Source organism: Dasypus novemcinctus, chromosome 26 (assembly GCF_030445035.2).
Source record: "Dasypus novemcinctus isolate mDasNov1 chromosome 26, mDasNov1.1.hap2, whole genome shotgun sequence".
Classification (NCBI taxonomy): Eukaryota; Metazoa; Chordata; class Mammalia; order Cingulata; family Dasypodidae; genus Dasypus; species Dasypus novemcinctus.
In genome coordinates this window covers 10979165-11002244 of record NC_080698.1, presented here as the reverse complement: position 1 = coordinate 11002244, position 23080 = coordinate 10979165, and the positions used below count along the sequence as shown (strand labels likewise).

Below are 23080 nucleotides of genomic sequence, written 5' to 3'. Positions count from 1 at the left end.
TGATCGGCAGCTCTCTTTATGGGGCGCACTCCTTGCGCGTGGGGCTCCCCACGAGGGGGACACCCCTGCATGGCAGGGAACTCCTTGCGCGCATCAGTGCTGCGCATGGGCCAACTGCACACGGGTCAAGGAGGCCTGGGGTTTGAACCGCGGACCTCCCATGTGGTAGATGGATGCCCTAACCACTGGGCAAAGTCCGCTTCCCTGTCCTAATTTAGTGTATTCAAATTGCAGAGGAGTCAATGGGATGTTACACCGATTCAGTGGTCCCACACTAGCTATTCTTAAAAACAAAAAACTAGAATGGTAAATCAGGTACAATATATACAGTAAAAGTGTTATTTCAGAGAAGCTTCTTTTTCAATTACATATACATACACAAGTGTACACGTAGGTGCACATGCATGTTTGATTACTAGACCATGACAAAATAAATATATATCTTGTGGGTTGTGGTCAAATAAGCTGGAATGCCAGAGTTCCAAGTACAATCTCCTCAGGGACCTTGTTCCATCTGTCATCTCTCCTTTCCCACTGGCACAATCTACCCAGGCTATTAGTTCTTTTTCTCATCAACACACAGACCTCTCAAGTCCCTCCTCCTCCTGCTTATGTACCCTCTCATCACCCTTTTCTTTACTCCCCCCGTTTTCAAGGCCTTTACTGTCCATTATCATTCTCCCCGCCACTCAGTAGACAACTGGGCATCATCAGTGACTTCTTCCTTTCTCCAGACAAGCAAATGATCTCCAAGACTGGTAGATCTGACACCTCTCTCTAAACCACTCCTTTTCATACTATTGGCTTTCTCGCAGGCAATCAGAATCTCTCCCTTGAATCACAAAAGAAGTTGCCTCTTTAGTCTCTCTACAATTTGTCCTCCACACTATTATGAACATCTCCAAAACATAAAGCTATGACCATTACCCTGCCTAAAAATCATTCTATGAGATTAGTCTGAGTGGAGCCAATGAGTGGAGTCAACCAGTTGCATAATCACATTTGGGAGACCAGCAGCACTTGCAGCGTGGCTGACCAATTGACTCAAGAGCAGATTGCAGAATTCAAAGAAGCTTTTCACTATTTGACAAGGATGGTGATGAAACTATAACGACAAAGGAACTAGAAACTGTAATGAAGTCTCTTGGGCAGAATCCCCCAGAAGCAGTTACAGGACATGATTAATGAAGCAGATGGTGATGATAATGGTACAGTTGACTTTCTGGAGTTTCTGACAATGATGGCAAAGAAAATGAAAGGCATAGACAGTGAAGAAGAAATTAGAGAAACATTTCTTGTGTTTGATAAGGATGGCAATGGCTACATTAGTGCAGCAGAGCTTTGCCATGTGATGATAAACCTTGCAGAGAAGTTAACAGATTAAGAGGGCGATGAAATGTTCAGGGAAGCAGATATTGATGGTGATGGTCAAGTAAACTATTAAGAGCTTATACATGGGAAGCGGACTTGGCCCAATGGATAGGGCGTCCGCCTACGACACGGGAGGTCCGCGGTTCAAACCCCGGGCCTCCCTGACCCGAGAAAGCTGGCCCATGCGCAGTGCTGATGTGCACAAGGAGTGCCCTGCCATGCAGGGGTGTCCCCGGTGTAGGGAAGCCCCACGCACAAGGAGTGCACCCTGTAAGGAGAGTCACCCAGTGCTAAAGAAAGTGCAGCCTGCCCAAGGATGGTGCTGCACACACGGAAAGCTGACACAACAACAAGATGATGTAACAAAAAAGAAACAAAGATTTCCGGTGCCGCTGATAAAGACAGAAGCAGTCACAGAAGACAACGGGGGGGGGGGGGGGGGGGGGGGGGGGAGATAAAAAAAATCTTAAAAAAAAAAAAAGTTTATATAGATGTGGACAGCAAAGATATTGCACAGAATGTATTAAATTTCTTATAAAAATTGTTTATTTGCTCTTTCTTTGTAACTAATCCATAAAAGGTTTCTCCCTATTGTCAAAAGAATACGTATGTATAGTAATTAGGACTTTATTCCTCCATGTTTTCTTCCCTTATCTTACTGTCATTGTTGTGAAACCTTATTTTAGAAAATTGATCAAGTAACATGTTGCATATGGCTTACTCTGGATATACCTAAGCCCCTCTGCACATCTAAACTTAGATGGAATTGGTCAAATAAGGAACATCTGGGCTATGCCTTTTTTTTTTTTTAAGTAGTTTTCTCTAAGAAATGTCACATGATATTGAAGTTTGGGGCTGTAACTCTATGGAGAGTCAATGATATGTACTTAACCTTGCACTATCGCAAAATGGGTTTATTACCCAGGTACACTATTTTTTTTTGTACTGCTGGTACTGTACCAGAAACATTTTCTTTTATTACTTTTTTTTTTTTTGAGGTATCAGGGGCCAGGGATTGAACCCAGGACCTCATATACAGGAAGCCAGCACTCAACCACTATGGCTCTCCTGAGTTGGTTTTGCCTTTTTTTTTTTTCCTTTGGGAGGCACCAGGAACTGAACTCAGAACCTCCCAAGTGGGAAGCAGATGCTCAACTGCTTGAGCTACATCTGCCCCTGTGTTACTTACTTTTTAAACTTTGCTTAGCCACTTAAAGAAAATCTGCTTATGGCACAATTTGCCTAAAATCCATTCCAAGTTATATATTTGTTTTCCAATTTTAAAAAAATTACAATTTGCTGGCCCCCCAAAAAAAATCATCATTCTATGAGATTTCGGTAAACCAAAGATGGTGGCACAAGATACTTCAGGGTACTATACTGTGTTCCCATAGAATCTTTAAACAAACATCAAAACTGGCAGAGCCATCTTCCTTGAAACTCCAGGAAACAGTGAAAAGGTTGTACTAATTGATCAAGTGCCAAATCAAGAAAAAGCAGCTTAAAAAATAGTGAAAATGAAAGAACAAAAGATATTAAAAAAAGACAAAAAAAAAAAAAAGTAATAGGTGAAACTTGTGGTGCCCTTCTAGCCCCTCTCCCTACCTTCTCCCTGGAGAGCTCTGAAGGAGACAGGAGGGCAAAGCAGAGCCAATCTAAAAAGACTGTGAAAAGTGTTTTTGATTTTTGTTTGTTGGTTTCTGTTAGCTCCAGGCACTCAAGGAAATCTGTCACATGATTAGTTAAATACAAACTTAAGCAATAGCTGAAGGACTAAATTCCAGATATAACATTTTAAAATATTAAAATGTACTGTGTCCAACAACAACAAGAACAACAGAGACACAAGAAATGGTGGCCCAACCAAGGGAATGATATAAAAATCCAGAAATCATCAATGAAGAGGACCAGACTTTGGACATCCCGGACAAAGAACTACTTAAGTTGAAGACCACAATAACTGGTAAAAAAAATATTCCCTAGAAAGTTTCAACAGCAGATTGGAGCTAGCAGAAGAAAGAATCAGTAATCCAAAAGACAAGATAATCGAAATGATTCAGGCTAAGAAGCAGAAAGAAAAAGCAATTAAAAAATAACAAAACAAAACAGAGCCTAACAGACCGTGAGATACTGTTAAGTAAAATGATACATGCACTTATGGGAGACTCAGAAAGAAAAGAAAGTGATAAAGGAAAAGAAGGAATATTCAAATAAATAATAGTGGAAATCTTTCCAAATTTAAGGAAAGACATGAATATACACAGAAAGCCTAAGCAATATAAAACTCAAGAAAACCACACTCAGATACAGTTATCCAACTCCCCAGTGCCAAAGACATGCAGAGAGTTCTGAAAGCTGCAAGAGAAAGGCAACAAGTTAGGCACAAGAGAATTCCAGTAAGAATAAGTGCCAATTTCTGATCAGAAAAGGAGGCAAGAAGACAGTGGGATGAAAATGCTGAAAGAAAATAACAATAACTGCCAACCAAGAATTTTATATGTTAAGACTTACTTTCAGAAATGAGGGAGAGATTAAGGCATTCCCAGACAAACAAAGCTGGGGGAGTTCATCAACAACAGACCTGCCTACAAGCAAAGCTAAGACGAGTTCTTCAGACTTAAAGGAAAGGAAACCAGACAGTGGACTGAAGAGGCATAAACAAAAATACACCTCTGGACAAGGATTCCCACTGTTACCACTGTTATTCAACAGTGTACCGGATATTTTTTTACCAGAGTAATTAGGCAAGATAAAGAAATAAAACAAAGAAATTTCCAATTTGGATAATGGCATTCAAATTGGAAAGGAAGAAGTAAAACTTTCCCTATTTGCAGATGATTCCATATGAAGAAAATCCTGAAAAATCTACAACAAAGCTCTGAGAGCTAATAAATGAATTGAGCAAAGTGGAGGGTACAAGGTCAAAATGCAAAAGAACAATCAGAAGAAGAAATCAACATAGTAATTTCCATGGTAGATAAAGACTGTGGTTAATAGTGTAAACCTAAGAATGTTATAACTAATATAACTTATGGACAATAGTTAACAGTAATATTGTAATATTTTTGCAGCAATGGCAAAGAAGGTATTATATCAATTCTAAGGGACAACAATGGGGGTATATGGGGGTATGGGATTTTTCCTTTTGGAGTAACAAAAACATTCTAAAATTGACTGAGGTGATGACAGCACAATTCTGTGACAAAAATGAGAGCCACTAAACGTACACTTTGAATGGACTGTACAAAGCATGGGACTATATAACACAGAGAATCCTATGGTAGAAGATGGACTATGGTTAACAGCACAACTATGACAATGTTCTCTCATGAACTATAACAAATATTTGGACAATGCTTTTCATAGTTTATAACAAATGTTTCACAATAATGCAAGGGGTTGGTGGGGTGATGTATGGGAGCTCTATATAATATGCATATTTGTTCTGTAAGTTCACTTTTACTATACATTTATTGTTTATGTACATTCATGTATGAATGATATACTTCAATAAAATTTTATTAAAAGAAAGAACAAAATGGAAAATAACCAATGTTGGCTAGGATGTGGAGAAAGTGTATTGCTGGTAGGAATGTAAAATGGGCCAACCACTATGGAAAACACTGACAGTTCTTCAAAAAGTTAAACATAGAATTACCATATGACCTGGCAATTCCACTCCTAGGTATATTCAAGAGAATTGAAAGCAGGAAATTTGATAAATACATGTACACCAATGTTCATAGCATTATTCACAATAACCAAAAGGAAGAAACAAAACTCAAGTGTCGATCAACAGATGAATGGAAGAACAAAATGTGGTATTATATATAATGGAATATTATTCGGCCATAAAAAAAGTTCTGGAGAAGCAGCTGTGGCTCACACAATTCAGCTCCTGTTTACCATATGAAGGACCCAGGTTTGATCCCTGGGATCTGCTAGTAAAAGGAAGAAAAAAGGCGTCCCAGACCTGTGCAGAGAGGCACAGTCCCCTGCCCCTGTGCGGCAAAGTAACGCACCAAAAAGACGATGATGCAACCAGATGGGGGGAGAAAGTTCTGATACATGTTAAAACATGGATGAGTCTTGAAAACATTATGTTAAGTGAAAAAGCCATTTACAGAAGGAAAATACTGTATGATTTATATGAAATATCTATAATAAGAAAATTCGGAGAGGCAGAAAGTAGATTAGAGGCTAACAGAGGCTGCAAGGAAGGGGGAATGGGGACTTACTGCTTAATGGATACAGAGTTTCCATCTGGAATGATGAAAACTTTTGTAAACAGTAGTGATGGTTAAGCAAATTTAGACTGTAATTAATACTACTGAATAGTATACTTAAAAAGAGTTAAAATAGCTAATTTTATTGTATATATATATATATATTTTACCACAGTATAATCTAAAAAAATTTTTCCCTGGATAATGATGAAAATATTCTAAAATTAGATTATGGCGATGGCTGTGTGACTCTGTAAATACATTCACAGCACAATTGTACCCTTGATTTTTTTATTTTTTATTTTTTAAGGATTTATTTATTTATTTAATACCCCCCCTCCCCTGGTTGTCTGTTCTCTGTGTCTGTTTGCTGCGTCTTGTTTCTTTGTCCGCTTCTGTTGTCCTCAGCGGCACGGGAAGTGTGGGCGGCACCATTCCTGGGCAGGTTGCACTTTCTTTCATGCTGGGCGGCTCTCTTTACAGGGTGCACTCCTTGCGCGTGGGGCTCCCCTACGTGGGGGACACCCCTGCGTGGCACGGCACTCCTTGCGCGCATCAGCACTATGCATGGGCCAGCTCCACACGGGTCAAGGAGGCCCGGGGTTTGAACCATGGACCTCCCATGTGGTAGGCGGACACCCTAACCACTGGGCCAAGTCCGTTTCCCTGTACCCTTTAAATGAATGAATTTTATGGTATGTAAAATTATATTTCAATAAAGCTATTAAGAAAACTTTAAAAAAATTCTATTCATAACAGCAACCAAAAGAATCAAATATCTAGGACTAAATCTAACCAAGGATGCAAAGGACTTGTACACAGATAACTATAAAAACACTGTTAAAAGAAATCAAGGGAAGTGGATGTGCCTTAAGTGACTGAGCTCCTGTGTACCATATGGGAGAGGTCCATGGTTTGGTTCCCAGTGTCTCCTAAAGACAGTGACTTGGCATGACGGGCAGGCGTGGCAAGCTGACACAAGATGATGCAACAAGAGACATAAGAAGAAGAACATAATGAGAGACACAGCAAAGTGGGGAGTAGAGGGTCCTGGTACCTCCTGAAGAAGACGAGCTGATGTGACGGGCAGGTGCGAGAGGCTGACGCAACAAGAGACGTAAGAAAAAACATGAGACACAACAAAGCAGGGAATGGAGGTGGCTCAAGCAATTAGGTGCCTCCCCCACACCAGAAGTCCCAGGTTCAGTTCCCAGTGCCTCCTAAAGACAGAGCACACAGCAAGTGCAAACAACGAGGGTGGGCAGAAATAAATAAATAAATAAAATAAATCTAAAAAAAAAAAAAAGAGAAAGAAACCAAAGACTAAATAAATGGAATGACATTCCATGTTCACTGATTGAAAGACTAAATATTCATTAAGATGTCAATACTGCCCAAAGCAATTTATAGATTCAATGCAATCCCAATAAAAATTCCAACAAATTTCTTTGCAGAAATGGAAAAGCCAATATTGAATTTACATGGAAGAGGCCACTGAAGAGCCAAAGCCATCCTGAAAAAGAATGAAGTTGGAACACTTCCATTTCCTGATGTTAAAACTTATTAGAGGGAAGGGGATGTGACTCAACAGAGAGCACGTCCACCTACCATATAGGAGGTCCAAGGATTCAATACCCAGGGCCTCTTGGCTTGTGTGGTAAACTGGCCCATGCGCAGTGCTGTTGCACTCAAGGAGTGCTGGCCCATGCAGGAATGCCCCCACATAAGAGTGCCCCCCATGCAAGGAGTGGCCCCTGTGCAAGGACAGCCACCCCACACAAAACTGCAGCCTGCCTAGGAATCGTGCCATACACGGAAGCTAATGCAGGAAGATGACGCAACAAAAAGAGACACAGATCCCCAGTGCCGCCTGATGAAAATACAAGCGGACAAAGAAGAACACACAGCAAATGCAGAGAGAGCAGACAATGGTGGGGTTGGGGAGGGAGTAATAAATAAATGAATAAATCTTTAAAAAATAAAAAAAAATAAAATTTATTAGAAAGCCACAGTAATCAAAACAGCATGGTTCTGCCACAAGGATGGATATATAGACCAATGGAATCGAACTGAGAGCTCAGAAGTCAATCCTTACACTTACAGCCAACTAAATTTTTTTTATCCTCCCCCCCTTGTGGCTTTTTGCTTGCTGTCTGCTTTCTGTGTCCATTGACTGTACATTTTTCTGTGTCAGTATTTTTATTTATTTCCCCTCCCCCCTTGTGCCTTGCTTGCTGTCTGCTCTCTGTGCCCATTCACTGTGTGTTCTTCTGCGTTTTTTTTTTTTGCTTGTCTCTCTTTTTGTTGTGTCACCTTGCTGAGTCAGCTCTCCACGGTGCTTATGGGCCATGGTTCTCTGCAGCATGCGGGCGAGCCTTCCTTCACAAGGAGGCCCTGGTACATGAACCCAGAGCCTCCCATATGGTAGATGGAAGCCCAACTGATTGAGCCACAGCTGCTTCCCAAGTCAACTGATTTTTGATAAGGGTGCAAAGATCATTCACTTAGAAGAGTCTCTTCAACAAATGGTGCTGGGGAAACTGGACCTTTATTTACGAAAGAATAAAGGACACTCACCTCACACCATACACAAAAATCAGCTTGAAGTAGATTAAATACCTAAATATAAGAGCTGGAACTATCAAACTCTTAGAAGAAAACAGGTGGAAGTTGATGTGGCTCAAGTGATTGGGCTCCTGTCTACCATATGGGAGCTCCAGGGTTTGATTCCTGGGGCCTCCTGGTGAAGGCAAGCTGCCCTGCACAGAGAGCTACCCACATGGTATACTGGCCTGCATAGAAATGTTGGCCGACACAGACAACTGGTGAAGGAAGATGATGCAACAAAATGAGACACAGACGAGAGACAATAAGAGACACAGCTGACCAGGGAGCTGAGGTGGTGCAAGAGATTGAGCACCTCTCTTCTAGAAGGTCCCAGGATCAGTTTCCAGGGCTGCCTAAAGAGAAGACAAGCAGACACAGAAGAACACACAGAGAGCAGACAGCAAGTATAAAACAAAGGGTGGGGATGGTTATGGGGGGAGAGAATAAATAAAATCAATCTTAAAAAAACAAACAAAAAAAATTGGGAAGCATCTTCAGAATCTTATGTTAGGCAATGGTTTCTTTGGCTATAACCAAAGCACAAGCAACAAAAGAAAAAAATAGATAAATGGGACCTCATAAAAATAAAAAACTTCTGTACCTCAAGGACTTTATCATGAAAGTAAAAAACAACCTAGCAGAATGAGAGAAAATATTTGGAAATGACATATCCAAATAAAGGTTTAATATCTGGAATATATTAAGTGGCTAAACAAAGTTTAAAAAAAAATACTCCTGTAATTCAAGAACAAAAACACAACTGTGGTGTATATACATGATGGAATATTATGTAGCTGTAAGAAGAAATGAAATAATGAAGCATATGACAACATGGATCTACCTGAGGGACATTATGTTGAGTGAAGCAAGCCAGACACAAAAGGGTAAATACTTTATGACTGCACTATTATGAACTAAACATATTGTGTAAACTCACCAGAAAATAGAATGAGGTTAGAGAATGGAAAGCTGAGGGTTAATCTGTGCAGAATTGGTAAAAAGATTGTTTCTAAATCTTTGGAAATGAACAGAAATGTTGAAAGCACACCATAGTGATTTCAACTAGCAGTGCTATTATATGGGTATGACAGTGGTTGAAAGGGAACGTCTACGGACATATATATTACTAGAAGGAAAGTTAAAAAATGTAACGTGGGACTGTATAGCATAGTGAAACCTCATGTGAAATATGAATATGGGTAATACTGCATATATAAGACTGTTTTTACAAAATATAAATGCAAATAAACTAGAAAGATGGAAACAAAACAGCAGCTATGTACTGCAGGGGAAGCATAGAAAGATAGAAAGGTGAGTTTTTTTTCTTTTTAAGATGTATTTATTTTTATTTATTTCCCCTCCCCTCACTGCTTGCCCTTGCTGTCTGCTCTTTGTGTCCATATGCTGTGCCTGCATGTCTTCTCTTTAGGAGGCACTGGGAACTGAACCTGGGACCTCCCATGGGGGAATGAGGTGCTCAGTTGCTTGAGCCACCTCCACTCCCTGCTTTGTTGTGTTTCTCATTGTGTTCCTTGTTGCATCACCTTGTTGTGTCAGCTTGCCATGCCAGCCTGTCACACCAGCTTGCAGTCTTGCTCGGCACCAGGAACCAAATCTGGGCTCCTATGTGGTAGGTGGTAGCTCAATCACTTGAGCCACATTCACTTCCCTTTGTTTATTATTATTATTTATTGGAATAATGAAAATGTTCAAATAATGATGGAAGTGATGAATAAACAACCATGAAATTATACCCTTGTACGCTCTGGATGGATTGTATATTTTAATAAAAATTGATTTCTTTTTTTTTAAAAAACAAACCTCAGTGAGATACCATCTCACACCCACTAGAATGGCTACTATTAAAAAATGAAAATAACAAGTATTGTAGAGGATGTGAAGAAATACGAACATTCATTCGTTGTTGGTGCAGCCTTCGTGAAAGACAGTTTGGCATTATTCACAACTGTCAAAAGAAGGAAGCAACCCAAGTGTCCATTAACTGAAGAATGGAAAAACAAAATGTGGTGTATATATACAATAGAATATTCTTCAGCCATAAAAAGGAATGAAGTTCTGCTACATGGAACAACATGAATGAACCTTGAAGACATCATGTTGAGTGAAATAAGCCAGACATAAAAGGACAAATAATGTAAAATCTAATTGATACTGCTTAAAGCATACAGAGTTTTTCTGATGGAAAAGTTTTGATCATGGATGGCGGTAACAGCAGCACAACATTGTGAACATAATTAACTGCACTAAATTATATATTTGAATGTGGTTAAAATGGGAAATTTTAGATTATATATAATTTACCAGAATAAAAAATTTTAAATTAAAAAGCATAGCACTTAGAACTCTGTTATTAAAGTGAGAGCCACTGAACATATGCTTTGGATAGAATGTACAAGGCATAGGATTATATAATTGAACCATGTGGTGGAAGATGGAAAGTGGTTAACAGTAAAATATAAGAGTATTCTCTCATAAACTATAACAAATGTACAATACTAATATATGGTGTTAATAATAGATATATGGAAAAAATATATGAAGTATACACTATGGACCATAGCTGGTAATAACTGTCTGGGTTATCTTCTTTCATAATCTGTAACAAATGTTCCACAACAATGTAAGGTGTTGGTGGAGGGGTGATGCATGGGAATTCTGCACATTATACATGGTTGCTTTGTAAGCTCACAATTTCTCTAAGGAAAAAAAACTATAGCATTGTACAACACAATGAACCTAATGTAACTCATAGACTATATTTAATAGAACAATTATAACAAATATACCACGCTAATGCAAGTTGTTAATAATGGGAGCATGGTATATGCAGCTCTGTATTTTCTGCATCATTTTTCTGCAAATCTACAACTTCTCTAAAAACTAACAACAAAAAACATCATTCCATGACTTCTCACTGCCTTTAAGACCCTTTAGCCCATCAAGCTACTTGTAACTGTTCAAATGCATCATGAGCACTCTCTCTTTCATCTATGGTATAATCAGTTCCTTCCAACTGAAATACCTGGGTTTCTGGGTACATGCATCTCTGTACTCATGCAATCACCTATCTTGTTCATCTGAGTATTCTCTGAATTTACTGCAGTGCATGTGCATTGTGGGTTATCATCAAATTTTATATAACTCTGGGTTCATTAATTGAGAACTATCTGATTGGAAACAAGTACAGGAGACTAGAGACCATATAGCTGTGTCAGCAGCCAACCACTTATTAACACCCATGTGTGAGAATGGAGGCTCCCAAGAGAAAATCCGAGTGTTAAATTTTTATCAGCTCCTTAAAGGAGGGTGGCAGCATTACTCATGAGGAAAGAAAGGGTTCCTGACCAAGACCACTCTAGCTGTGGCTTTGTACAGCTGAACCAGTCAGTCACCTTTACAAGCAAACACACCATTCCCTGTGTACGGACAGGGGATCAAAAGGCTGGGTTGGACCTCATGCTCCAGGAGTTTCAATAGAACCTCTTCCTGATAATCTCACTATCAAAGAGAGAAATGAACAGCACAACGGGAAAATGAGATCGCTTTACCATTGGTCTTCAGGCCTGGGCTGAGAGAAAATTCCTGATTTACCTGTCGGTTTCTCTGGTGTATTTAATTCGTTTCCTTTCTGGAGAGTCAAAAGATTGGAGCTTTTCCCTGTGATCATTTCCTCTTTCTTTAAACTTGCCCTGTTGGTAAACAGATGAACAGACCTGAGCATCATGTCCATGGAGGGGGGCAGAGGGTGGGTAGGTTTTTCATTCCATTCCCATATTTCTTTCAATGTGAAGGGAATTCAATTATTTTAACCTTTAGAATTTCCTGCCCCTCCATGTACTCTTCTTGAGAAAGCAGTGACTTCTCTAACTGATAAATTTGGGAAAAATAAGCTGGCATGCCTGCTCAGCTGTTTCTTCCTTCTCTGAAGGGCAAGTGCTCTCCAACAGGTTTTCACAGATGGATTCTTCACTATCCCATAATACCTACCCCTGTCTATTTGGCTCTCACATTAAGCTACTCTCTCCAAGTGCCTTTAACAGTAAAAGATTTTACTTCATCAGCTCCATTCACTGTATACCTCTTCCCCCCTCCTAAAGTTTTTCAATTGATTCAAATGCTGGGCAGGAAAAAGGAGTGCTATTTATTGGGTCCATCTGGAAAGGCCAAACCCACCTTTTTTTTTTTTCAGAAAAAAATAAGAACTTTACAGGTCAGGAAAGTTTACCTCTCGCTCTCTCCTTTCCAGGTAGGCCAGCTCCTGCTCAGACTGTTTGATCTTCCGATGGATCTCCAGGTTTTGCTGAGAAGAGAGGGAATTCTATGATTACAGGTTTAGAAGAAGTGGGTCCTAGAAATGCCTTTAGACCTTTCCTGATAGCTTCTTTGGGATTACAGCTCCTTTCACTGACCAATCCTCTTAAATAATCCCTGAACCCTGCAAGCAACAATCTAATTGGTCTTGCTTTGGGCAAACCAGTGGAAACCCAGGTTCTAATGCTGGCCTATCATAGATTGATGCATGTGGCAGAAGAGGGAACTTCATTCTACTCTTCTCAAAAATGTGGACAACAAAAACCTGGTGTTTATCTCTTTATCTAAGGTGAAAATCATTGGAGAGGGGATCTGAGCATACTGGTGAAGAAAACCAAGTGCCCATGCTCCTTGCCTTTATACCACCACATCCACCACCCACCACCCACCATCCTCTGATGCTATTCACTCTTTCAGGCCCCAGAAAACCATGAAGAGGAGCCCTGAAGTGCTGAAAGAAAAGGCAGACTGCTGTGAGAGTCCCACACAATGTCCTTGGGAATTGTTAGGAGAGCAGGGCAGCTAATGTGTGCAAAGGTGATTTTGCACTGGATCACCCTAAGGAAAGGAAAAGTGTTACAGTCTACTTGCCACTGTCCTAGTGCTAGTTCAGTTTGTGGATTTATTAGACCTCTGGTTCCTCTTTCCTGACAACTACCTTTGAATCTCTTTAGCCATTTATTAACATTTTTGCAAGAGAGCTGAAATTCAAATATGTCAGACTGACTCAGAGAAGGTCAAAGGAACTTGGGAGATAGTTTGTTCCAGGGATTGTCAGGGGGGCATTCTTGGAGTCCTAGAAACTTTGCAGAGGCAAACTTCAGAGGCAGCTGGGAGGACTTATGCAAATTAATAAAAGCAGAGCTTCCTGGCTTTCAGACTGGGTTCTAGGTTGAGGCAAAGTCTAAATCCAATCTGCTCACCTGCTCTTGCAATATGTGCTGGAGAAGGAATGTGAAACAAATTATAATGAGAACATGGGTCCAACTAGGGGCTATATTTGTCTAAACTTTGGTTTCTTGGTTAGTATATTTAAATGGAAGGACTTCAGGGAAGGACCAATGTGTATCAGTTTAACACCTCAAGAAGTTGTGCCATGGATTATAGCAATAACTCATTACATGAAGAAATGGCAGAATCTGACTCACCTTCGGGGAAAACTGTACACTGTCAGAGCAGGGGAATCCTATGTAGCCACCAAATACCAAAGAAGAGAACGGGCTTATTTGAAGTCAAACTGTTAGGTTAATGGCACAGCTAAGACGAGAAACCCAACAAGTGACCTCCTACTTCACTACTCCTCTCCTCCTCATGTCTTCAGCAAATCCTCTGTTTGTGGTACCCCAGCTACAGCATGCTGTTTGCCTTGGGTTTATCTACACAGCGAAACTTTCTAAAGGTGGATACAGCCCTTAATGCAGAGAAGTCATGAACAAAAAGTGAGGAACAATTCATTCTAGATTTGGAGGGGTTTAATTACAGAAATTGGAGAAGATGTAGACTGAGGAAGGAGAGCATAAGTTTCTTATTCCTTGAATGCCCGTTAATAAGAGTCAAATGTTTAGAACGCCATGCTCCTTCCCTTGATACCTTGTGAAGATCTGAGAGCTGCTGATGTTTGATCAGAACTTCCTTATTGGGAAACTGCCTTCTGCAGAGCAGACAAGCTAGTTTATTCCAGTCAGTGAGTTTTTCTTCTTCATTCTCCTTCTTGGTCAGCTCCTCCCTCTGCTGGGGCTGCACTGTTCGGGACTGTGGAGGAAGGGCCTGCTCCTCCTCTTCTTCCTCCTCCTCATAGTCACTGTCTCCTCCATATTCACCCAGGAGGCCAATCAGTGGGTTTACCACCTTAGGCTGAAGGAGAAGGGAGGGATTATCACCAAACTCGATCTATATTTTGGGGCTGGTTTTCTGGATATTCTGAAGTGGGTATCTCACTTCGTTCTTCTCTTTTAGTTGGAATAAAAATGAAAACTAGGTTCAAAATGGGCCTTCAGACCATACTGCTCATTTCCCAGATGGAAGCAACATGGCTCCAGACCCTAACCTTATTTCTTTTTCAGAGATAAGTCAGTCAGAGAGGTTCCCTTAGAGTGACTCTAGCCACAAAATGGTGAGAAGAAAAAGGTTGGAAACTGGCATAGAAAATAAGGAAAGAGTCAATAAAGAGGAAGAGGTAAGAAACATGTCCAAGTCACTGTGATCCATGGAAGAAAGGAAATATAGCTATCATGATGATTCTACTACTGATGATTGGAACTCAAGGCCATAATTAACTCTTGTAACAAAGGGTTTAGGAATGGAACTAAAAACAACTGAAGGGGTATGCACTCAGATCCAACTGGTAAGTAGGGTAAATGCATAGGCATGGCTAGAATAGATGTTACAATAAACTGACTTAATGTGGAGTATACAAAGAGTATTATCAGTAGCTTATACGAACTGTTGAATAATGATGTATACTCATTGGTCTACGGTCAATCAAAATGAAAAAATAAAGCATGGTCACTACTGTTGTGTATTTGTATTCAATCAGAATTATCTGTGACTAGATTGAGATGATCACTTCAAGGAATCACTTACTTCTGGGCAGGCAGGCAAACTGTAACGACTACATAAGCACTCCACATCTAAGGATTCTTATACAGCACCAAGGCAGAAAACATCAGGGCCTTGAAAATGGGTTTTCCAGGTCATTTAGAAAAGAAGAATTAACAGGACCAAGACTATATAACTCAGTAAGGGCCAGGCATCCCCTGGTCTGGTGGAATGGCACAGAGTAAGAGAAAGAACAGGTAACTACCTCTGATTCTCCAATAATATTCCTATTGGCAGATAAATTCTACTTTATGCTTCTACTCAAGAGTAGCTCTTGTTTGTGAGACACAGAGAACTAAAGAACCAAACACAAGAAAGCTTTTGAGACTTCTTTCCCATGGGGAACCAGAACCAGCCCAACCCCAGTTATCAGTACTAGCCTTACCGGAGGAGGACTCTCTTCTTTCTTCAAAGTGGGAGGCAGGGGCTTCTTAAAGACATCCTCTAGGGGAGTCTTCCCCTCACTGGCATTTTCCTGAAACTGATCAATCCCAGAAATAACTCTTACATGATACTCACAAAAATTGGATTAAGATTTAACCCTGTTGAAGTTAGACATTCCAAACCCTGGAGTTTATGAAATATCGGTAATGTTGCTATAATGATTTTGAAATAAAGACTTAAAAATAACATTTAGTATATGAGTGAGTATACCAGACGAAACATTTGTGTGCACAGTCTCTTTTAGCCTTTACTACAATCCTCCTAGATAGTCATTGATAACCTCAAATGATTAGGAATAGGGCTACAAAGATTTAGTGGCAGAAACAGAATCTAAGTATTAAGCCCCTATGATTTTAAAGCCTAAGTTCTTGTACATTTGGAATGTTTCTGTAAATTTGTAACTGCTTTATTAAGAAAAAAAGATTTTAAAAAAGTCTAAGTTCTCAGTCACATACACACACTATGTTTTTATACACATATTCTAAACAAACAACTAGAAGTATTAGAAGTGGAAAAAAAAAAAAGTAAGTTATGAACTGATCTGCAGCAAATTCATCCATTTTTATTAACCCAAAACTGGTCAGGGTAAATCAGTATAATTGTTTGGAAAATATTTTTATTTTATATGAGCTATAAAAATGTTTATCATATTTGACTTTAAGAATTAGATATCCTAAGGAAGTATAATTTAGAAAGAGAAATAAAATGCTAAATGCTGCATTATAACAGTATGAGATTAGAAAGAGCAGATAAGCAATGCAGTAATAATGAAGAAAATGAAGGCCAAACTTTATTATGAATTTTTACCCTATATATATTAAAAAGAGCTGAGTCACTCTGTTCTACTACCCACAGACTGGACACCTGCAAAAGGGAGAGTTACCACAGGTGAACAGAGGCAAAGAGACTGTTTGTACCAAGTAATTAAGAGTGTATTTTATTCATATTTTTTGAATGTAATATTTTTAAAAAAATGAATTAAAAAAAAAAAGAGTGTATTTTAAAAGTAACTTAAAAAAAAAAAAAGTAACTTTAGGCCTCAATCCTGGATCTCCTCTATCTATGATTACTATATTTTAATCTGTAATTATCTGGTGAAAAGACAGTAGACCTACAAGTCGTCTTACCCTGGTCACACCTCTGTCTTTTTTCTCCTTGTTATCCCTTTTAGATGTTTCTTTCTTGCCACTTGACTTTCCTTGACTCATGGGTTTCTTTTCCTTGATCTCATCTTCTTCAGGTGACCCTGAGTCCTGGGGCACAAAGACTTCTTGCTGTGCACAGGGGGAAAGAGTTAAGTCTATAGGATGCTGTGCTTTCCCAGCAGTTACAGGTTAAGGAGCACAGTTCCCTTTGGGGGGGCGGGGGGAGGAGAAGAACAATCTGACTCACAAGCCTAAAAAGAGTCCATATCAAAGAATTAAAACCCACTACAGGGGCCCAAGACATATTCAGACTACCAAATGTACACTTTTCCAAGAGCAGTACACTGTTCTTACCCGTAATGCCACAAGGCACTGATTTCCATATAGGCTATAGTTAACAAAAGGATGTATAGTTAACATCTTTAAAATCCACCTGAATAAATATAACTTAATGTAAGATCTGGCCTTTTAAAAACACCAGATAAGATATAAAGGACAGAGAGTGCAACAGTTGGAGTAGTTGCCCTAAACAAAAAAAAAAAGCAGCTTCCATAGACTTAAACTTTTCCATTTCCCCATGCAATTAACATACAGAGAAAATGGGGAAAAATCCTTAAATTAACAAATTATGGGTGCTTTTCTCAAAAGAATCATTAATACAGTAAACAATGCCAAAAATTCACCTGGGTGTTAGGGTCATAGTAAGTTCCTGCCAAGGGGTCATAGTAGTATCCAGTAGCAGAATCATATATGTAGCAGTCAGATGATGCTAAAGGGAATGAGACCAGAGTCAAAGTTAGTCTCTGTCTAATGCAGTCCTTGCTGGGGGCTCATCAAGAACCACCCAAGAATGAGCCTGGCCAACCCAAAGAGCCACAAAGGCTACAAATGGTATTCTCTCTCTGGATAAAAGCACCTTCAATCAACAGCATCTCTTGTTAATTATTTGAGTGAGGAGGAGCAGGGATCTCTCCCACGTCAACTTTGTGATCACAAATGGATTTTAAGTAATGAGTAGCAAGTCAAACCAAAAAGAGTAGAAATAAATAAAACAAAGATGACTTACACTGCTGGCTTTGTCGATTTGTATCTGAAGACCAGTCTGAATTTCTGCCACCTCCCCTCCTATCTCGGAAATATTTCTTACCCTATCATAGAAAGGCAAGTTAAATTATGGAATTCAAAAGCCAACTAACCAAAAACCATTAGTATCAATAATTAGCTTGAGAGAATTCAATATCACCCATTCAGTCACTGAAGATCTTAACAGAGCACTTCCAAACTGTTAAAGCCTACCTGATAGTAGTGCATGTGGTCAGAATGGTCCCCAGAATCATTTCTGCAACAAACCACACAACACATCTTGAGGAGTGAATAAAATAACTCTAATCCTACAGATTCATCAAGAAAACTCTTTTCCTCCTTTTGCTGGGAAAGGAATCAATCAGACATCAAACAAGTCTAGTGGACTAGAGATTCCTGAGGAGAGGTACAGTGGGACTCCTGCAAGGTTGCTGGCCAGAGTCAAATGGAGGGTGCTAAAGCAAGAAGTGCCCAGCCTTGTAAGCTGCTCTCTCTGATGCTGCCACTCCTTTCACCCATCCTGGGTCAAGATGGGGGAAGAGGAATTAGATTTTCCAGTGCTATGAGTATGAATAAGGTCAGGAGAATGGGGGCTCAGGATAGCCCTTCCTTAGGATTCCAAAGGGCAAGATTTATCAAGATTTTTCTATACATCCAAGACTTCACTATCATTTGGGGCCCAAAGCAACCAGGCAGCCAAGAGGGAAAGGACTAAAATAGCTACTACTACTTTTAAAGAAATAGACCCAATCTAGTCAGAATAAGGTATCAGATAAATGAAAGGTATAGTCATATGCAAAGAAACTTACACTGGGAAGGCATTAGGTCTATCTCTGTCTCTCTAGCCAGGAATAGGTGTTTCCCCCAAAAAACTAAAACAGGAATAGTAACACAAGGGAGCCTTACTGCTCTGCCTTACCTTCGTTTTCCAGTGGCCAGGTTTACAGCTACCATCTTTCCATCAATGCTAAATGGAGGGTCAAGGTTCTGCAAGATCTTTACTACGCGGAGAGCTTCCTAGGAAACCAAAGATATGCTTGAACCCAGAGAGAAAAGACCATATCCTTTAAAAGATAACTGAATGTGGATTTTCCTTCTTAGAAGAAAAATTACTAAATGTTATATTCTGTTATATTTACTAAATGGTTATAATTTTAATAATAAGAGCAAATTGGCAGAAAGAGGTGACTCTTAGAGAGTGATCAGAATAGTGGTCAGAGTAGATGTTCAGTTTCTAAGCTCAAATCCTCTTTTTTAGGCTGCAATTGTCATCATGTCAGAACCAGTTTATGAAGTTTCTTGTGATTTTTTTTTAGCAAGAAGTCTAAGAAAGAGAAGAAAGAGACCAGCAGATGCTGTCCTGTGCCTTGCCATGTGACAGAGGAGTCCAGGATTGCTGGCAGCTGGTCTTCAGGAAGAAAGCATCACCTGATGATGCTTTGATTTGGACATTTTTCTCAGCCTTGAAACTGTAAGCTTATAAGATAATAACACCCCACTGTAAAAGTCAACCCATTTCTGGTATATTGTTTTCAGAAGTCTTGCAGGCTAAAACAGGGCCCTACAACTAAAAATTCAATCCAAGACAATCTATTAAAGTGATACTTTAAGGAAAAAGAAGAAATGACTTATCAAAAACAAAACTATCTGTAGCTGAGCAAAACAAGTCTAAGAAACTGGGGAAGTCACTAAAATCTTGAAGGATTTAGCACTCGGATTCTTCATAAGTAATGAGGTTCTCACTTTAAATGACACAAGACAAAACTGGACCTGGAGAACTACTTAAAATTAACTTATAGGGCAGTCACCTCATCTGAATGTATGTATGTTAAATCCAACAGAGAAAATAAGAGGGAAAGTCACTAGTAACAAGAAGAACAAGAGAGTTCAAATGATAAAAGATGCCCCTCAAGAGTTCCTGAGAATCTTGTAGCCAGCTGTCCCTAGACCATTCCAAGGTGAGAACTTACCGCATGGGAGTCAAGGTCAATAAAGCCATAGGTGTGGCCCATGGGGCCAGTTCTATTCTTGATGATACGAACGTTGGCAGTTGTAAGGTGGACATAGGGCTCCAGCACTTCTACTATCACCTCAGGTGGAGTGGAACGATAGATGCGTTTTAGCATAATTGCTGAACCAAGCACAAATGGGAAAGGAACAAGGAAAGAGAGAGAAAGGTGAATTTTTGAAGTCCGTAGATCCTGAGAGTAACTTTCTGGTGCAAGTAAGTGCAGATACTTCTGTGTTCTGAAAGGTTTGTTCTATAAGGAAATGTTAGTCAAATACTTTATATTTTCCTTTTCTTCATGAATACTTTAGAAATCTAAAATGACGGCTTGCTACATTTATACAGCAATTTGTTATTTAGAGAATGTAAATTCCTTCAATTGGTACAGGAATGTCCACAGAAAGCAATACCTCCAGAGTCAGGGTGAGTGCAATTCTACTAGCTTGAGGGGTCTGCTGGTCCCTAACCACAAGGCATTTGCACTTGAACTGTGGTGGTCACAGTCCGGTACATCCACTGACAAACCACTTACTTTTGCTTTCCCCATCTTGGCGCGTCTCCCCAGACCACGACTCCTTCTCTCGGTCTCTTCGGAAGGTGAGCCCTTCCCTTCGAGAAGGAGGAAGATACCTTTCTGTTTCTTTCTTTTGATGCCCCAAGTGTGGTTCTTGCCCTTCTTCCCGCTTCTTGGGTTCAGGTTCCTTATCAGCTGGCCTTGAGGACTGGTTGGGCTGTTTTTCTGATGGTGCTGGTATGGTCGTTTTCTGAAGCTGAGGGTAGGTTATTAATTCCTGCTTGGCCTCTGTCACTAGGGGAACAGAAATAGAAAGAGAACCCCTAGCAGGGTTTATTCAGAAAACACTACTGCCATGATTCCTTACCTGTTACCCAATACTCATACTGTAATGTTTTTAATTTGCCTCAGGAATAGCTGTAGTTCCTGACAGAAGACTTTAGACAAGCTAATGAGGCAGCACATGAACAAGTTCACAGAATAAACTATCCAAACTTTAAAAAATTTAATTTTATGAACTTTCTATTATTTCCAAAATATCTAACTATAACAAATCTTTCATGAGAGGCTGGACCTGACTAATAGAAGCAATGGTAAGAATAGATTTGGGGGAAGCGGACTTGGCCCAATGGATAGGGTGTCCGCCTACCATATGGGAGGTCCAAGGTTCAAATCCCGGGCTTCCTCGACCCATGTGGAGCTGGCCCATACGCGGTGCTGATGTAGGGGAGTCCCACGTGCAATGAAGTGCACACCATAAGGAATCTAAGTTGCTTAGTTATCTTCTGACCTATTAATTTTGTCTCTACATTATACAGATTATTCCTCCAAAGATTTTCAGCTCACATCAGAGTCATCGCTAGTGAGTAGAATCTCCACTGTAGGCCAAAAGCCCAGCTAAGAAACTGTAGGCATACTAAGTTCTAACTTTGGCTCAAACAAGTCCTTCGGAAGGCTACCTGAATCCCTGCATTGAACTATATTTTACAGTCATGCCCTGGGCTCAAGGGATAATATGAGAAACAGGTATATAAGAGCCACTGTCATAGAACTGTTGTTAGGGATGCCTTTTATAGATTCTTCTAGGTTGCTTACCTGAGGGCTCTCTGGAAAAATTTATTTCAAAGTTAAGTGCTTGAGAAACTGGTTTATTCCTCTGTAAAAATAATGTATTATCCCCAACCCTGATTATTTTCTCATGTTTATGTATTTACTGTTATTTTATCAAATGTTTTCCTGTTGAAGTCTCCTGTGTATGTGTGGTGGGGGGGGAGCATCACAAAGACTGATGTCATATAGAAGCTTTCCTAGCCTAATGTCCCTAAATGTATCTTTTTAAAAATTTATTTATTTATTATTTATTTCTCTCTTCTTTTCCCCCTACTCCTCCAGTTGTCTGCTCTCTGTGTCCATTCGCTGTGTGTTCTGTGTCTACTTGTATTCTTGTCAGCGGCACTAGGAATCTGTTTCTTTTTGTTGTGTCATCTTGCTGCGTCAGCTGTCCGTGTGTATAGCCCCAATTCTGGGCAGGCTGCACTTTGGCAGCGTGGGACAGCTCTCCTTATGGCGTGCACTCTTTGAGCATGGGGCTCCCCTACGCAGGGAACACCTCTGTATGGCATGGCACTCCTTGCGCACATCAGCACTGAGCATGGGCTAGCTTCACCACCAGGGTCAGGAGGCCCTGGGTTTGAACTTTGGACCTCCCATGTGGTAGGTGGACGCTCTACCCATTGAGCCAAATCCGCTTCCCTAAATATATCTTTTGACCTCTGGCCAGCTGTCTACTCAGCAAACCCAACTTGAAGAGGCTGCAACCCCATCTTCCCTGGTGGGAAATCATTCACCGACAGGTCACTTCAAGTTGGACATCACGTTGCATTTTTAAAAGGTTTCAGATCAACTTGGTATTTAGGGATTACAACTTTTTAAAGTCAAGGAAAGCAAAGAATTTGTTTTGCTCAGTGCAAAAAAACAAAAACTACTACCACGATTACCACTCACCTTCCCTTGGGCACTTGCAGAATGAACATGAAGATCGGTGCCCACCAGTGTTGGCCTTACACTGTAAAGGAAAAGGAAAAATTTTAATTTAACTAAAAATATGTTTAAAACCTTATCCAACACAGAAACATCTGCCAAAAATGAAAGAAACAAGTCACAAACCTCTAAGTCTAAAGGGTTTGATGTCTCTGCCCCTCATCAGAGATGGCAGAGAGGATCTAATGAGCTGTTGTTTGAGAGCTGTCTTATAAAAGGAGAACTTTGGAACAGGCAAAATTGCCTCTGTCCCAAATAAGGATTTCTATAGGAAATAAACTTAAGAAAACTGGATTGTTAAATGGTTTACAGGATAGATACTATTCACAATCTGCACCCAAATTCAGTCCTAAACTGGATTTCAGAGTCCCGTTCAGGCTTGGCTGGAACTAAGAAGAATTCAATTATCAACTCCTTGCTCAAACACTGAGAACAAGGGGTAAGAAAGAGAAGGAAGATATATAGGTAGTGCCTCTGGCAGCCATTTTGAGGATGCTAAAATGGAACATCCACGAAGAGACCCTTTGCAATGTAACCATAATTCCTTTTGCAAGAATGGCACCTCTAACTACCAACAAAGTTCAGCAAGTGCAAAGCACCCCCCAGGTAGCTGACTAAGCAACTGACCTGTTGTATTAGTTTGGTAGTAGTTATGTATTCCAAAAACAGATATTGGATTAGGTTTGTAAATTGGTCTGTTCCTCTGGGCATA

At 40.0% G+C, this 23080-nt stretch overlaps 1 protein-coding gene across 9 annotated transcripts in view; it reads right to left on the bottom strand.

Moving 5' to 3' along the window:
• RBM6 (RNA binding motif protein 6) overlaps positions 1-23080 on the bottom strand; it is a 131212-nt gene that overhangs the window by 3330 nt on the left and 104802 nt on the right. For 8 of the 9 annotated variants that reach the window (XM_071212074.1, XM_004451843.5, XM_004451846.5 and 5 more), the window contains 12 exons: positions 22333-22393; positions 20347-20622; positions 19777-19937; positions 18726-18823; positions 18020-18062; positions 17790-17871; positions 17407-17492; positions 16706-16852; positions 15520-15615; positions 14127-14390; positions 12451-12525; positions 11817-11914 (listed from right to left, as the gene is read on the bottom strand). In XM_071212074.1, the coding sequence (XP_071068175.1) occupies positions 11817-11914; positions 12451-12525; positions 14127-14390; positions 15520-15615; positions 16706-16852; positions 17407-17492; positions 17790-17871; positions 18020-18062; positions 18726-18823; positions 19777-19937; positions 20347-20622; positions 22333-22393 (1487 nt within the window). The remainder of the gene's footprint in view (positions 1-11816; positions 11915-12450; positions 12526-14126; positions 14391-15519; positions 15616-16705; positions 16853-17406; positions 17493-17789; positions 17872-18019; positions 18063-18725; positions 18824-19776; positions 19938-20346; positions 20623-22332; positions 22394-23080) is intronic. The other variant, XM_004451848.5, reaches the window with a different exon arrangement.